Source organism: Euprymna scolopes, chromosome 8, assembly GCF_053919585.1.
Source record: "Euprymna scolopes isolate OS-2025 chromosome 8, ASM5391958v1, whole genome shotgun sequence".
Classification (NCBI taxonomy): Eukaryota; Metazoa; Mollusca; class Cephalopoda; order Sepiida; family Sepiolidae; genus Euprymna; species Euprymna scolopes.
In genome coordinates, this window is record NC_136489.1 from 110,933,762 (window position 1) to 110,952,996 (window position 19,235).

The following is a 19,235-nucleotide window of genomic DNA, read 5'->3' on the forward strand; positions in this document are numbered from 1 at the left end:
CTACGAGGCGACAGAGGGGCCAGTTTCGAGATTTATAGGGCGGAAGATGTCTGAAAATGCCGCCCTTACCTGGTCCGTACTCCGTCGGCAACTGGAGAACGAGTACTCCAGTGAGAGAACGACCATCGAGGCGATGAGGGAGTTGCTCAGACTCAGACAGAAGGCGGGTGAGGAGGTGGTAGATCTGGCCGAGAGGGTGTCAGGGTTATCAATAAGGGCGTTTCCGGAAAGCACTGTGAGGGAAAGCCGAGCCATACAGGCCATGCTGGCCGATGTGTTCGGGGAGGCCATTAGTGACGGGGACGTGAGGGCAGATGTCCTTAAAGGGACTCCTCTCAAGTTGGAGCATGCCCGGGACTTGGCCCAATCAAGTGAGAGGGTGTGGACTAGAGTTCGCGCCACCCTGTCCAGAGAGTCAGGCGCGCAGGGCTCACCTCAGAGGAGGGGGCTCCCACCCAGGCGGGTCCGCCAGACCCCACCTCAGCTCAAACCGGAATCCAAGGAAAATTTGGAAATAGGAGCCAGGCCCAAACCGGAGGGCTGGAGGTCCCGACCGGGGCGCTATCAACCGACTCCCGGAAAGGTGAGCTAGTATGCTACCATTGCCACTCTAGGGGGCATCGAGCGAGGGAATGTCCAGCTAGATGGGGGGCGCCGCCAGGGGCGGCGGAAAATAGAAATGCGGGATTCAAGGCCGCTAGGATAGGGAACTCATCCGAGACAAGGACGAAGCAGGCGGAACACATCAAGGAGGTCATTAAAAGAGAAGAAAGGCAGGTGAACCCCGTAAGAACGAGACCCTTTGAGTGTTGGAATTGCGACACTGCTGGTCATATGGCCCGGAGTTGCCCGAGGCGAAGGTGTTAGAGGTGTGGACAGACGGGACACCTTAAAAGAGAGTGTCCCAAGGGTAGGGAAACCCGTTCCAGAAACAAGAGGGGCAGGTTGGAACGTGGGTGGTCAACTACGGTGCCGACGGGAATAAAAACAAGACCAAGACCTGTAAGGAAACTTCCGCACCCGACCTCACCACGCTATGCGTGGCAGGATCAGGAAAGGGTCAACGTCCGCCACCTGTTGAAGGAAGCTGGTGACCTCACCTGCAAAATGTTGATTGGGGGCCTGAGGGTGTTGGCCCTGGTGGACACGGGCGCCTCTGTATCCCTAATCAGCTCGGGGGCGTACCGACGTCTGACGGACAGGCGCACCCTTCATCCCGATGACTTGCAGCTGGCCCAAGAAGATAAGACTAAACTACGCTTGGAAGGGATGGCCATCCTCCCTTACAAGCTAGGACCGATTCGAGGTCACTTAAAAGTATACGTGGCCCATGACCTGTGCGAAGAATTAATACTCGGGGGGAACTGGTTAAAGCAGCAGGGGGCGACGATAAGTTTCGACCCACCAACCCTGCGGGTGGGGGAGGTGAAGGTTCCTTTGGGGGGATCTGACCTCCCGAAGGCTTGCCCAGTGGTCATCCAGGAAGACGTAGTGATACCACCCCAGACCGTGGTGTCCGTAAAGGGGGGATAATGAAGAAAGGACGGAAAAAGGGCGGATGTTATCAGATAGGCCCCCCTCCAGTGAAGATGTATCGGGTCCAGAAGTGATGGTCAATGAGGCTGTGGTAGGCCCCAACCAGAGTATAGTCCTCTTACTGACCAACCATGCTAACAAGACAGTAAGGATGAAGAAAGGAAGCCTTATAGGACAGGCCCACCCGATCCGTCAGGTTCGACGGGTGGAGGTCGAGAGGACAGAAAATAGCCAACCCACGGGGTTTAAGGGAAAAATTAACCCCGAGGACATAGTGGTATCTCCCAAACATCTAGGGAGGGTGATGAGAGTGTTGGAAACCAACAGGGATATCGTCGCTATGAAGGACACCGAATTGGGACAGACCAGCACTGTGACGATGGAAATAGACACTGGAGTCCATCCTCTTATTAAAATGAAACCATATCGAACCCCGATCCATAAACGGAAGATCCTGGAGGAGGCAGTGGCCGATATGTTGGAAGCCAAAATTATAGAGCCATCAGCATCTCCGTGGAGTTTCCCGGTGGTTATTGTGGAAAAGAAAGATGGAGGCCACAGATTCTGTGTGGACTTCCGAAAGTTAAATGCCGTTACTAAACCCTTGGCGGTGCCATTACCCCTTATCGAAGATATTTTAGTCTTGTTAGGTAGGGCGAGGTACTTTACCACCCTGGATTTGAGGTCGGGCTATTGGCAGGTTGCCCTAGATCATAGGGACCAAGAGAAGGCGGCCTTTACATGTCATGTAGGGCTATTTAACTTTAGGGTCATGCCATTTGGGCTTTGTAATGCGCCAGGTGTTTTTACCCAGTTGATGTCGATAGTCCTGAGGGGGCTGGAAGGGTTCGCTGTGGCATATCTAGACGACATTTTGATTTTCTCAAAGGACCGGGAGGAACACTTTAACCACCTACAGAAGGTGTTCAACAGACTACGAGAGCATAAGTTAAAGCTAAAGTTAACTAAGTGCCAGTTTCTCAGAGAATAGACAAAGTACTTAGGATTCGTGATCAACGCTTCTGGGGTTAAACCGGACATGGACAAGGTTGAGGTCATCAGGTCCCTTCCCGAACCCAGGACCGTACGCGAGGTTAGAGGGTTCATCGGCATGATTGGTTACTATCGGAGATTTATACCGGCTTTTAGTAGGCTAGCCAGTCCTATTATAGTCCTCACCAAGAAATATGCCCGTTATAGATGGACGGATGACTGTCAGAGGGCATTTGAGGCCCTGAAGGACCAACTAACTGCCATACCCCTTCTGGTGTACCCGGACCTTAACCAACCTATGGTTCTGTATACGGACGCCAGCGGGGCAGTGCTGACACAGCCGTGTCCAGGGAGGGATGGACCAGTGCCGGGTATACCAGAGGAAGTTCCAATATATTTCCTCTCCCACAAGCTGTCGGAGACCCAACAGCGGTGGACCGTCACGGAAAAGGAGGCGTATGCGATAGTCTACGCTGTCCAAAAGTTAAACTATTTTTGAATGGGGCCGAGTTTGTCGTGAAAACTGGCCATCAGGCCCTGAAGTACTTGTTTGAGGCCGAATGGACCAATAAGAACATCCAGCAGTGGGCCCTTTAATTGTCCGGCTATCGTTGTAAGATAGAATATTTGGCCGGCAAGGACAACACCTGTGCCGACCTATTATCACGGATTCCGGAGAAGTTAGAATCGGAGGCGGTCCGACTGGACCCGGGGGTGGACGATAGGGCATTCCAGGTTGGAATAATAAATTCTCAGGCCTTAAAAGATAGGCCGGACTGGAGCGACAGTGGGTCGGAGGAACCCACTGCCCTTGCAGATCCCCATTGGACCAGGGAGATCTACAGGGGCCAAAAGGACCCCGAGCTAGCGAAACTTAGAGAAAAGGTGGAGGAGGGGCAGACTCAAAAGTATACCCTCCAAAATGGAATACTTCATCATATCACAGATAGGGACGGGGAAATTAGCTTGCTACTCGTGGTACCTACCAACCTTAGGAGGGAAATACTGGAACAGACCCACGAGAGCGCTGGGCATTTAGGGTGCGAAAAGACGTACCAGTTAATCTACCGAAACTACTATTGGCCGGGGATGGTCAAGGAGGTAGTGGAGTGGGTAGACCAATGCGTCCTGTGTTAGGCGCAAGGTAGGAAGCAAATTCGCGCACCCCTGGAGGAAACAGATGTTCCCCACTATCCATTCCAGAAGCTGAGTCTGGACATTTCTGGTCCATACCCAATGACGGAGAGAGGAAATCAGTATATAGTGAGTATCGTGGACTGGCTCACTAATTGGCCTGAGGCTTACGCAGTTCCCGATAAGAAGGCCCAATCTGTAGTAGACCTGATACTGGGAGAACTTTACCCAAGATACGGGGCCCCCGAACAGCTAGTCACAGATAACGGGCCAGAAAACGTGAATAGCATCATGAGGGAGGAATTGAGCAGCCTGGGTGTGAAGCACATATTGACTTCCCCCTATCACCCCCAGAGCAACGCCAAAGTGGAGCGCTTCCACAAAACTCTGGCGGAAGTTCTGAGTAAGTTAGCGGCAGATAATCAGACGAAGTGGGACCTGTTTTTAACACAGGCCCTTGCCGCCGTGAGATTTACTATGAATAAAACCTCAGAGTTCTCGCCCTTTGAGTTAATGTTCGGAAGGGATGTGGTCCTTCCCATAGATAATATGCTCAAGCCGCGCAGGAAGTATCTGGGGGACGAGCATCACAGGTTGTTGTTCGATCAGCAGCATAAAATGTTCATACAGGCCCGCCGGCGCATACAGAGAGCGCAAAAGAAGAGGAATGCTCGGGTGAACAGAGACCGAAAACCAGTGGAATTTAAAGTGGGTGACCCCGTATACTATAAGGTCCAGGTTCGAGAAGGTAAGCTGGACCGGAGATGGGCACCATACTATCGGATAGTGGAACGGACGGGGCCGGTGTCCTACGTAATCTGGGACCAGATCGCCGGAAAGGTCAAGAGGGTGCATGCCAATGACCTGAAGTTGGCTGAATTGCGCCCTCTGGATCCGTGAGGGTGTCTCCCCCTATGACATTAGTGGATTTGGAGAAGGGGTGTGGAGGTTATGGTAAGAGTGTGGTATTGCCTGCCTTCTATCAATCGGAACAGAGGTACCTTAACGAGATACCAGGGCTAGAAAGGGTGAACACCTATTTCCCTAATCTCACCAGTTTATGGGAACCTCTAATTAGGAAGGCTAAATTACAAACAAGGGTAAAACTTCACGAGTTGTTAAAAGCCACTGAGGACGTCCATATAGATAGCTTACAACGTCAGTTGGACCACATAATTGAGCAAGAATCAACGAGCGATCCCCCTAAGTGGGTAATGGTGGGGGTTTGACGGGTGGAGTAGGGGTTATAGTAGTATTAGTGATGGTAGTGATGTGTGGTTTGAAGAAGTGGATGAGTGGAATTGAGTGTTCGAAATGCCTCTTGGCGACCCATGGCGCTGCGGGGAGCAGCCCTGGTCAGGAATCACAAGGGGTCAGTAATAACCCAGTCCAGCTACAGACGAGAGACGAGGAACCCGCCCCAAATCCACCCCTACGACAAGAAGCTGAACCTACAGAATATTTTTAAACACTATTAAGTGATGTCAATGTAGGACTAATTGCATGCTTAATGTTCCAAAACGAAGAAAAAAAAGAGACACTTTTTATTATTACCAATTTTGTTACACGAACTTTGTACTTATGAAACCACCGCTACGACCTGTTATTGAACACTCTGAGTTAAGGCAGTAGCCATTTATATGAACTTTCAACTTCTGCATGATTATTTGCTTTGCATGTAATTCAGAAATTTCTCGCTTTCAGAGTAGGCCAGAATTGGGTTATGAGATGAGAGAATCTCTTTGAGTGTTAACGGACATGGGGCGCCGTTATCCTGTGGAGAGCGTCGCCCCGTGGGGGGGGGGGGGGCGAATGTAACACTAAAGAGAGGCCACATCAGACCTGTAGGGTTGATGCGACGTTTCTTTTGGTTAAAAGTATTTTTTTGTTCCCGGACGATGATCGGGTTGAGGCAATAAAAAATTATTATTAATTTTTTTTGTGAATAAATTCTGAGCTAAGTCTGTTGTTTAAATGGCGGCGGCAAGAGTGCGTTTGTAGCGAAAAAGAATGCATAAAATATTTTAGCCAAAATACACAGGCGTTTGATCTCCAATGGCCGAAATCATAGTGTACAGGAGCCGGAGGGGTGGGGATTTCACACCCGCAATTGGCAAAACTAGGAGTTGACCTGTGAATTTGACAAGTTGAAAAGTCGGGTTGTTTTTGATCTAAGAGAAACACACGCAGTGACTCGGCATTATGTTTTAGAACAAAGAATAGAAAAAAAATTGTCCGAAATTTCAAAACAATAAAATAACGTATCGAGAATTGTCATTTGGTGAATCAGGTCGAACGAAAAAAGGGAATTTATGAAATATTTTTGCTCGGATGGGAAAATGTGTTGTCCGATAAGTTCAAAGCGACAAATGCATTCTTGGTCTTTTGACGTAAACAAAATGTCTGATATAATAAAATGGCCGACAACCAGAACTTAATTCAGAGATAAACTAAAATTCCTTTGAATTATCAAAGCGAAAAGTGAGATCAATAGATATTTTTAAAACAAATAAAATCGCGTGATTTGCTTTAAGTCAGAGGAAAAATAATTTTCCTGTATATGATAAATTCCATTAGTAAGGGAGGAGTTAATTAATACAACGTGTAAGTTGGGCGTTAATTAAGGGAGGAGTCAATCCAATTTTGGAAATGGACCAATGAAAAAGGGCCGTGTCGAAGTATAATCAACCAATGAGAAAAGGCCCCGTCGAATTATAATCAAGCAATTTGATTGGTCGATGACGAACATGGGTGTCGTCATCATTCCATAATTGTATTATAAAAGAAATGAAAAATCAGAGATTAAGTCAGAACAGAAAAGAAGAAGAGAGAATCCGGAATCAGAGTCAAAGAGGGCTAAGTCGAGTCACCTCTCCTCTCTCTCCCCCTCGCTTGTTGCCTGATAACTCAACGCTTATAACGTGTAGATTACTTAATGAGAATTACGCAAAGTCCGCAATACCGACCAGGTATTTCAACAACAGAAGCTCAGTTGTAAAACTAACTGCTTGCTTGAATTAATTGTCAACTCTTTGTATATGCTGTAAATACTTCTTTTATGAATTTCCGAAATATATATTATATTAACTAACCTCCGGAGTTTTGTTGCTGATGTGCGTTGATCCGTATATATGTACATTCTTTATTTGCCATTTGTGACACCGTATCCGTCAACGAACACCCAGGATAACTTGACGATCCACGGAGAACAGGCCTTGAGGACCAAGCATCCGAGAAGAATCCCCAACGCCTTAACGAAGAACTCACTGGGTGACGCGACGTACTAACGGTTGGCAGACCTGGTTGCCCAGTCGACATATCATAACTGTACCGACCAGGGTGCAGATCATAACTGGGCTGCGATCAAGGGGTCAAGGGCGTGTAAGCACACGTAGAAAGGTCACATTATATATATGTATACACACACATACCCCCCACATATATGTATATATATATATGTGTGTGTGTATATATTTAGGCAATGAATATATATTTACATTAATTTGATTTGATACGAGACAACTCTTCTGATATTCTATGTGATTGGTTTTGATATTTATTTGAATAGTTCGAGAATTATGATCATCTTATGTTTCCATGTATGACTTAAAAAAAGCATTGCCTTGAAACACCTGTAAAAATAAACATGCATTTGTGTGCGCAATGTATTCGGAACATTATTTAAAGTTGGCAGAAAACAACAATCCACGCATATACATTTGTATATTTACAGATATATACATATATATAATATATATATATATATATATATATATATATATATATATATATATAAGGTAATGTAATGATTCTGCACCTTTAAAACATATTTCCATGCCTTATATATGAACGTTTTATTTAATGACTTTCGCATTTTTCATATAGTTTTCCCGTTGCCCTTTCTCTCATATATATATATATATATATATATATATATATATATATATATATATATATATATATATATATATATATATATATATATAAGCATGTCGTGTGTATGTGTGTGTGTTCCTCTGTTTAGTACACATTTCTGTTATCTTCCGTTTCATTACGTTCATATGGATTCTTGCGCTACATGTAATGTAAAATTTTGATTGTCTTTTTTTTATATTTATACTTTAATAGAAAGTAAACGACTTCACATGCGAAAAGAAACCGTAAAATGAAAGGCGCATTATAACGATATAAAAATCAAATAGCAAATGCAGAAAATCGTAGTAAAGCCTTAAATGTATATCTGACTTAATAACCATTTAATAGTGAGATGTATTTTTTTTTGGGGGGGGGTACAAATGATTGGGAAGACAGAAAAATAGAAATGCTTTTACATAGATTATTTTTAAATGAAAGATATGTTGTTTAGTGTAAAATAGATTTCTTTATAGAACTCAAACTAACACCATCAATGTGTTTTGCAAAAGTATTCTAATGTAGACATACACACACAAATATATATATATATATATATATATATATATATATATATATATATATATATATATATATATAATCGGCGTTCTACAAGTAGGAGTAATGCTTCCTGGCCTGGGAGTTTCATCCCTTTGTTGCAGACATTGAGGATGAGAAATCACAAGAATACAATAGGGGTGCGTTAGAGACAGAGATGTGTCATTTAATTCATTTGAAATTTGCATATATATATATATATATATATATATATATATATAATGCGAAGCTCGCAGTTTGTTTACCAAAAAGCGGTTTTAGCACTGTACAAGTGGGGGACGGATGTTTGTTTAAAATAGACAATCGGACAGATTACTTGCGGGTATCGCTTCCGTGATCGAGGGGTAGAACTGCCGACTGTCAACACGACGGTACTAGGTTCAATCCTTGGCTTGGTTCTAGTCTAGCACTGATGAGTTGTTATACAACGAAGCATGACTGTATGGCTATGACTCCAAACATTTTACAATGAGCGTTTTTCAAGTACGAGTAATTCTTCCTGGCCTGGGAGTTTCCTCTCGTTGTTGCAGATATTGACGATGAGCAACCCTAAGAATACAAGCGTGCGTTAGAGGAAGAGATGTGTCATTTAATTCATTTGAAATTTACATTGAGAATGGCATGGTCCATGTAGAAAAATAAATTCTACAGCACAAAAGGTCGTTCCTTTTTATGGCACCACTCCCGTCTCCTTGAACTTTTCGAGTAAATATAGGAGGCTTTTCTTTCAAAACCAGCCTCGTATATATCTATTATTCTATAACGCTGAAATCGTCTTGCTTTGGCGTTGGAACCATGTATATGGTTCCCGTTTACGACTTAAGCCATAAAAAAAAATTTTTTTTAATCGACAACTTACAGGATCGATGTTCTATTGTTTGGTACTTTTGCAGTTTAAATCCCGTTTTTCTATGAGTCTCACTCGTCAACGCCCAGCGGGTGAGGAAAAGTGGGCTTATTTACTGAGAAACCGAGTGGCAAAAAGACACGCGAGCGAGCAGAAGACACTTGATTGGAAAAAAAGAAAGAAAAGGGATAGTTGCATAGAGCTTAAAACGACAGGTCTTTATTTTTGTGACATGCATGGAAGATTAAATGCATTCTTTCAACCGGTAGAAACGACTATCCTTAAGAAAATAGCCCATCTTAAGGAAACTACAAATCTCCGCCAAAAAACGTCTTACTCTTACTCCCCACAATAAATGTGAAATACTTTTTAACAAACTGATTTTCAAAAAAAAATATGTTGAAAAAATTGCATTTTAGAAAAGAATGCCGCCGTCAGCTACTTACAAAAATATATCAACATTTTCTTTAGAAAAAAACTCAGAAATTGTTAAGAAAATACACCTTTTTTTAAAAAACAAATATTTTATGAAACACTCACATATCCCATGAATAAAAATTAAAAAAAAATGTTCGTTGTTCTCTAAAACAAAATAAATACTTCATTTATTAACAAACTAAACTTTTCATACAAAAAAATAGAAAAAAAAATATTTGTTCACTAATTAAAAGAAAAGAAAAACTTTTATTACAAAAATAAGAAACAGTGTACAATAAAAATAAAACCTCAAATTTTTATAATTTATTATTAGTTTATTTAGTTAATTATTAGTTTATTTAGTTATTATTAGTTTATTTAGTTATTATTAGTTTATTTAGTTATTATTAGTTTATTTAGTTATTATTAGTTTATTTAGTTATTATTAGTTTATTTAGTTAATTATTAGTTTATTTAGTTAATTATTAGTTTATTTAGTTATTATTAGTTTATTTAATTAATTATTAGTTTATTTAGTTATTATTAGTTTATTTAATTACTTACTTTTATTTTGTTTTCAATTTGTTAGTCTTTTGTTGCTCGGTATAATCATGGGGTTTTCGCTGTCCGCCCTGTGTTGTCGAGCATAAACTGCATAAGTACGCGTCTTTTAAATAGATTTACACATTTTATATTCAACACTCCTAAAACCATAACTGTGCTTAACGTACTTTGCATAACAAATAAAAAAAATTAGGCCTTAGTAAATGTTTTACTTTTTTCATTTGAATTAATAAAATAGACACATAATGTTTTCATAAGTTGCCAGTGATTGTTGAAAATAAAATAGCTAAAAGTTGGAATCGTTTTCAAACTTAAAAACAAACAAATATGTTTTTTTCTAATATAAGAAAAAAAAACACTATTTGATAAATTTACATGTTTTAAAAAATATTTTCCTTACTCAAGTTTTGCATGATTAAAACCAGAACCTGATAAATAATGTACGTTTTTCGCGTCCCAAAATGTGTATTTACGAGAATTTTATATGCATTTTTCATTGCAGGTTGAAATTGTTTGGAATAAAGAAAACATCAAAGTAAATATGTTTTTCTAATAAAAAAAAACTACTTGATTAAGTTACATTAGTTCGGTTTTACAATCTAACCCTAACCCTAACCCTAACCTTAACCCACTGTAGTGTACCTCCTGAAAGAAAATCAAAATGTACATTTTTTGGCTAACGTGTTTTGACAGCTTTCCTATATTATATAAAAGAAGGATTTAAAAAAATAAATTTAACATTTTAGAGTCACTTTTCTCTTTAAATTAACATAAAATGAGCATCCATTTCTTAGTCAACTAGAGGTAATCAAGAATTGTAATCGTTAGCATTTTTTTTTTCAAGTTTGGTGGTAGTTGTGGTAGGATCATAAGTTCCAAGCATTTTTAATAAATTCAAAACGTCTGTGTGAGAGGGTCTTTTCCTTTTTTTTAAAGATTTGATTTGAAAAAGTCTAACCGTAAAATATTACTTACTCAATGTACACGACTTCCTTGTATTTATTTTCATTGCGCTTTTTTTCCAATTTTTTCAACGTATTACACTTACATAAAAAAATCATTTGATTTAAGGGCAATGAAGTTAAGACCATCGTTATCCAATGCAGTTCGTATTATTTTCACCGATCGACATATTTGTTTTTGCCCGTGCGTGCATTAAACTTTTTGCGCGCAAGAAAGAGCATCTTGTTTTCAATTGTCGGTACGGTTTTTTTTTCGCGAGTGCGCATTTAAATTTTGCGCGTTTATACATTAATTCTGAAAAGCAACTTGTACTTTTATAAATTGATTCCGTGTACTAAGTATTCCATAGCTAGCTATAACATATACTGACTCAAAGGATCACGGGTAGTCTAGAATATATATATATATATATATATATATATATATATATATATATATATATATATATAAACAAACAGTTTTTCGCTAACGTTTTATAAGTAAACCACAGTCAGTCAAATGGCCCACATGCGTATAGAAGGGAACAATGAAAAATGTCCTAACTTGCACAATGTACCAGCACTGTAATCTATAATGTCTCAATCTATAATTTCTCAAACTCTACTGAACAGTTTATAACAGTTTTCAAATATTTTTTTATGTACGTTGAGTTTTATTATGTGTGGAATTTATTGAACTTCTCTGTGAAACTGTAGTTCGGTTTTGATGTTTAATTGATTAATATTTTATGTAATTTGTCTGATGCGGACGAATGTTCGTTTATTACTGTGGACAATATTTCTGTGGTATATATATATATATATGTATATATATATATATATATATATATATATGTATATATATATATATATATATATATAAGAGTGTGAATGTGTTTCGAGTGTTTGTACTTTATATTTATGTACATACACATGCATACATACATACATACATATATATATATATATATATATATATATATATATATATATATATATATATATATATATATATATATATGACTTAAGCGAGGAAGACCGAGGCACGGTCGAAAATATTTTCTTGTAAAAAAATTTTTTTTTTGTTTTTGTTTTTTCTAAATAATATTTTGTGTTCTTGCACGTCACCAATAAAAACGAATAAAGAAAAATTATAAACTATTTATACTTTTCATATTCATTTTCATGCATTTATATATGTCTGTGTGTGTATTTGTTGAATGGCGTGTATAGAAATGCATTTGTTATTTCTATTTAAATTTCTCCTTCAGCTGAATATGTACGCTTAATTTGTATAAACAAGCCGTTATAAGAATTTTTAGTCTTTATAATCTGCTTTTTTTTGTTATTAAATATAGTTTTACTAGATTTATTATTACATGATATGTAAATAGTTAATCGTGGTATTTTCGTAGTAAAATGTATGGTCTGTTAGCGGATGTGTCTACATATAATTGGTCACCGTCTTGCATCGTTTATTTTTAGTCTTTATAATCTGCTTTTTTTATTTTTAGTCTTTATAATCTGCTTTTTTTGTTATTAAATATAGTTTTACTAGATTTATTATTACATGATATGTAAATAGTTAATCGTGGTATTTTCGTAGTAAAATGTATGGTCTGTTAGCGGATGTGTCTACATATAATTGGTCACCGTCTTGCATCGTTTATTTTTAGTCTTTATAATCTGCTTTTTTTATTTTTAGTCTTTATAATCTGCTTTTTTTGTTATTAAATATAGTTTTACTAGATTTATTATTACATGATATGTAAATAGTTAATCGTGGTATTTTCGTAGTAAAATGTATGGTCTGTTAGCGGATGTGTCTACATATAATTGGTCACCGTCTTGCATCGTTTATTTTTAGTCTTTATAATCTGCTTTTTTTATTTTTAGTCTTTATAATCTGCTTTTTTTGTTATTAAATATAGTTTTACTAGATTTATTATTACATGATATGTAAATAGTTAATCGTGGTATTTTTGTAGTAAAATGTATGGTCTGTTAGCGGGTGTGTCTACATATAATTGGTCACCGTCTTGCAACGTCACTAGTGTAAATAACTAGGCATGTAGGCCCGATGCTGTCCACTAATGTAATACCTCAGGCAGGTTGTGAATATACATTTTCGCAGAGATACACAGGTCAGCAGATGTTGTTACCTTTGTTTATACACACTTTTTCATAAACACGAACTGGTCAAGCAGGTATCCAGACTTGAACCCAATAGAACATCTTTGGGGCATCCTCAAGCAGAAGGTGCGCAAAGTCTCACGTATCCGCCATCTGAAAATTACAAATTAAGCAGACTTCTGTGATATAAGTTTCAGGATTGACTCTGTATTTTGTGTAGATTTTAACCATACAATATTTATAGTACAAACATCAGTAGATTCGAATCCAATAAATTTGCATCACGTGCATCTTGAATAAATTTTTGACGGAACTTTTCAACATAGTTAATATACTCATTTTAAGTTATATTAGCGTTTCTAAAGCGTGTGTTCTAAGCTTTTGATTCCGTCTATTTAAGGGGGACCAAAATATCAACATGATGAGAAAAAATCGCATTTATGCAATTCATTTTTCTGTGCTCGGTTTAGAAATTTTGAGAACATTTCGATTTGTCGGGTTGCCGAGCGCCATGCACGTTCAACTACGGTTTTTCTGACCAGTGTCAGCCATATTTGACCGGCCATGCCAAGAGATGTCATTCACTGAAAAATGTCCCTTTCTGAAATCGAGCAACCAATTTCGGGCACACTATTTCTGTGACAGCGGATATTAATACACGTAAAAAAAAGAATTGTACACACGACATTAATTTATGCCTACAGCTTGTAGTTTTTTCCGTAATAAAAACGCACCATTCATCGGTAGTATTTTGCTTAGACTTTGATTTCCAGGCGTACAATACAAGTAAAAGTCTTGTAATTTTCTTGCGCGGGGTCTTATTACGCACTCATGTCAACATGCACGTTACAATAATTATAGGAATTGAAAAATAGGAATATACAAAGATAATTATTTGCGCACATGATGGCCTTCAAAACAATGGAAAAATACTTAAGCTAATATATTGTGAATACTTGCAAAACGATATCAAATTAGTGATGGAAATTTCTGAAATGAAAATTGATTATTCGTATTATTCGGAATCTACAGACCACAGTCTTCATCTTGAATACTATTTCTGCAACGTTTCGCTTCGTGCAGAGCCGTAGTGCAGTGAACAAATTACTTAGTGAAATTCAGTTGTAAAAGTTACATTTCTGGTGATTGGGAGTTAAATACTCACTGCAGGCTACCTTAAAAAAGCAATTGTGTATTACTTTGAACTTCTCAGTTATGGCTGAATGATTGAGAGCATGTCGCCTACGTAGATTTAATAGAGGGTTTCGTTCTAGATTCAATGCAGATTCCCGGTTTTACAAGATACACCAGTAGAAGGCGGAGGTTACATCTACCGAGTCATTAGCAAAATAACATACAAGATGAGAACAGTAGCCCGAAAAAACTCAAATAATACGAAATATCCTCCTACTTTCATATGTTATATAATTCAGCTGTTAAACATGGTGAACTTAAAGCAGTGAATGACTGAAATGATTGTATAAGTTCAACTGATGCTAAACTAAAGTGATAAAAAATAAATCCAACAAGCAACGAAAGAATAAAATAAACAATAACTATATTCTTTGTTTCGTAATTTTGTTTTTAGGAGCTGTCGTCTAACTTTTTCAGGCGAAATGTTGTGCACGTTAGAGTTGTCCTTTGTTTCGGATGACAAAAGTAACTGATCGAAAAAGAATGCATACTGTAGATCAGGATATGTAAAAAATTAAGTCACTTTGTTGAATGTAATATCTTAATTGAAAAGAATGTCATTCTGGAATTATGATATGAATGAATAATATATTTTCATTTTGTTTCGGATTTCGTCCATTTGTTCGTCATTTACGATGTTGTATTTGTCGACAATGCGTTCAATAGATGGTATAAGTAAAAACAACGGAATAAATCACTTCACACATGGTGATTGCATATCAACTGGAAAATATGCAAGATATGTCATCATGATGAAAACATAAATACAACAACCTGTGGAGAAATTAAATAAAAAGCACAGGAAAATGTGTTTACTGATAAATTAAAAAAATGTGTTTTCAATTAAGGACATACTTAAAAATATGCTACCACATATCTAGTAATAATAAGTTTAAATTTTCGAAATTGGTTTCGAATAATCTATCTGTAAGCAATCCTCTCGAATTCTATGCATCGTTGCTTTCACGAAGAGTTCAACTGCTTTTGCAAATATCGAGAAATTATTTAACATAAATTTTAAAAGAAAAAGTAAATTGCTCAGAATTATAAAACGCAGGCGTCACGTTCATCAATTAATAATTTGATTGTAAAGTTCTACTTACAGTTTTGATTTTTTTTCTCTGATATATATATATATATATATACATATATATACATATATGTATGCATAAATATACATACATATATACATATATATACATATATATATATGTATGTATATATATATATATATATATGTATATATTATTATTATTTGCTATAATAATTATTAAATACGTACAGACACTAGTGTTTCATCTTTCGGGAATTTTCAGTGCAGAGGATTTCTCTGATATATATATATATATATATATATATATATATATATATATATATATATATACATATATACACATATATATACATATATATATACCTATATATACATATATACATATGTATACATATATATACATATATACATATATATACATATATATATACACACACACACACATATATATATGTATATATAATTATTTACTATAATAATTATTAAATATGTTCAGACACTAGTGTTTCATCCTTTCGGGAATTATCAGTGCAGAGTGTCACGAGTAACATCAGTCGATAAACAACAGAAGCCATCTCTGACTCCATTAGCAAAGACTTAATCACTTCGGCCACCGTTAACCATGAGAAATCCTGCGGAAATTTAAACATGTATTTTTTAATGTTTTTAACGTCTGCCAGAGTGATATAATCCTTATATGATTATCTGTGCATACGAGCTAAATTCACCGGCTTTCTTTCAACTGAATTTTTCATCCTGTATCATTTCAGGCGAAAATTAAAAGTATGTATTAGTTTTTTCAGTTGCAGAGCCCGGTCAATTCGGATCAAAATTGCATTTTATTTGTTTTAGTCAACACTCCAGAACGAATAAGTTCACAAACAGTTATAATAAAATAAAATATGCCTTAGTATATTAATATTTACAAATAAACTTACAGAAAGCACAGTATTATATACAGCAAAATTATTCAAAATATGGCTACTTTATGAATACAAAAAATCAGGCCAATCAACAAGCATCCCATATAGTACTTTATTTAAATATTAGTGTATTAAATCTTTATACAACTTTTTTGAGAATGGTTTCATGCATTTCCAGTCATATACTGAAACACAAATTAAGTCGCTTTCTGAAGAAAGGGATAATAAAGAATCTTTTCAGATATGACGTAAAATTAAACAAAATTTATTTTGCCATATCTGCTCTCAACAGTCGGAAAATCAAATATTTTACGCACAGATTTCTTCCTATCTATGCACATTACATCGGTGGATAGTTAATTGTTTTGTTTTGACCTGTTTCTACAAACCTCGTTCATGCACATCTATAATTAATGAAATTATGAAATATAAAATTACAATTGCAAAGTTCTATTCAGATATATATTCACCATTGCATTTTATTACTTTTAATGCTAGGTTTATTTTTGGTGTCTTTTCAATTCAATAGAAATCCTCCTAAATTTGCTGATGAGGAGACCGTGCTTACCAAAAAAACTATGTATAATTGTTCTACGTGACTTCATGTATACCACAAATAAAAAGCACGGATTTCCGAAACGATCGTACAGATAATTGACTTTGTTGTTGTTCCTTCTTATGAAACTGATTTTTAATTTAATTAAAATTTGATTTTTAAATTTAAAATTTTTTTTAAATTTTTAAATTATAAATCACATTACTTAATATTGAATTAGCTGTAGGACATTTAACTATCGAGCTTATTATATATCTAAATTACAACGAGCATTTCCTGTATTTTAATTAAACTAGTAATTTCACTATTACATTAAAATACACTTAGCTCTTTAGACTATTATTCTAATCTCTTTTAAATTTATATATATATATATGTATATATATATATATATATATATATATATATATATATATATATATATATATATACACGCAGATATTTGATAGTTGAAGGTTCGATCCCCGGCTGGGGATAGGTGCTTGAATAGCCCCATTGATGAGATGTGATACAAAGTAACAGTACTGTACTTGGGTATATATATATATATATATATATATATATATATATATATATATATATATATATATATATATATATATATATACATATATATATATAAATGTAATTTTGGTTCGTTAAAAGTGAAAAAAACATATTTCTACATTACCAATTTAATTGAAATTTTCAGAAAATATATCTGTAAAGTAAATGAATGTTTGCATGTTATTAAAATAGTTTTACATTGCGAATTATAAATTAATTAAAATATAAATATTTTTCGAAGTCGTTTCTGCGAGACTGCCCAATAATATTTCTGTTAACTTCCGTTTCAACTACTCTCGAATTACAAAATAAGTAAAAAAAAAGTTACTCATGTAGACAGTGATCCGTGCTGAAATAATAACGTTATTATTAAAAAAGACATTCTTAACATGGGGAAGGGAGGGTGTTTTGTACCTATTCTGTACTTTAACCTTACAATTGAATAAAAACATATAAAACTTTAATTAAACGCGGAAATACGATTTAAAAAAATAGCGCGGATCACTCTCTGCATTAGCACAAAAAAATCCCATATTTTAATAATTTAAATTAATTTATGTACTTACCAATTTTTAAATTTTAAATACCTTTATTTATGTTAAGGCTTTTCACTCATGAAACATTACGTTTTAATTGTTTAGTTTCTTTTCTTTTTGTTGTTTCCATAAAAAAAGTTTGTTTTAACTTTTTCTAAACTGTTTCATTTTTACGACATGCCTCAACGTATTATAAACACCCTAACCTACCCATGTTAAAAAAACACACGCCCTTCCATAAACCTCGAAAGCCGTTCTTAATATGGGTAGATTGGGGGGGGGGTTCATTCCGAAAGCCGTTTTAACATATGGAAGTTAGGGTGTTTATAATATGCTGGGGCGAGTCGTAAAATTAACGAAGTTGCTATCTATTATTTATTGTAAAAATTGCTTGAAATTTATTTATTTGACAAAAAAATTACTATTTGGTACTCCTTGGGCGTTGAGTTCCATGGCGAACAACAGAAACAAATAATAGTCGCTCCTTTAGTCCCCACCCCACTCCGCTCGTAACATCTTTTATTTACTGACGTTGCCGTAACTAAACGATTATTTGTCACATTTACAAACATTTATTCATTTATTTTGAAAAAAAGTTTTACTTTTTATGAATATTAAAAGAAAAATGGGTACTCATGCAGAGAGTGGTCCGTGTTGAAATAGTAACGTTATTATTTAAACAGCCATTCTTAACATGGGGAGGGGAGGGTGTTTTGTACCTATTCTGTACTTTAACCTTGCAATCAAATAAAAAAAAACATAAAACTTTAATTAAACGTGGAATACGATTAAAAAATAGCGCGGATCACTCTCTGTATTAGGACCGAAAAATGTTGCTAAACATTTATTAATAATTTCTCACTTTTACAAACATTTGATTTTAAATTTCTTTTTAAATGACGACTTTTTTAAATAGTATTTGCGGATTGATATGTTGACAACACCCCCCAATGGTGTTTATTCCGAAATCCGTTGTTAACTTGGAGAGGTTGAGGGTGTTTATTCTGAAAGCCGTTCTTAAAATTTGTGGAGGTGGACCTAATGTAAAAAAATAAATAAATAAATAAATAAAACTAAATCATTTACTGATAACTTCTCACTTTTACAAATATTTTTTAATTTACATGCGCGGATTAACAAATTGTTGAATAGTGCGAAAACAAAACGTTTTTGTAATAAACTTCGGCATAGTTTTTTTGGGTAAACATTTACATTTAGGTCCACCTCCACAATTTTCTCTTTTAAATGACGAATTTTATTGATAAATAAATTTACTTCTTCGCAACTTTTATTGATAAATAAATCTACTTCTCTGCAACGGGCACTGAACCCCTCCCCTTTTTTTAATAGTATTTTCGGGTGGTATGCTGACAACAAATATCAGTTAAATT

The 19,235-nt window shown here is 36.0% G+C and overlaps 1 protein-coding gene across 1 annotated transcript; it reads left to right on the plus strand.

Annotated features, from left to right (window-relative positions):
* Positions 1-2,575: 2,575 nt before the first annotated feature.
* On the plus strand, positions 2,576-3,028 carry LOC145283931 (uncharacterized). The gene has a single exon (XM_080133030.1). It carries the CDS (start codon positions 2,576-2,578, stop codon positions 3,026-3,028), a length of 453 nt encoding a protein of 150 aa, XP_079989156.1.
* The last annotated feature ends 16,207 nt before the right edge of the window (positions 3,029-19,235 follow it).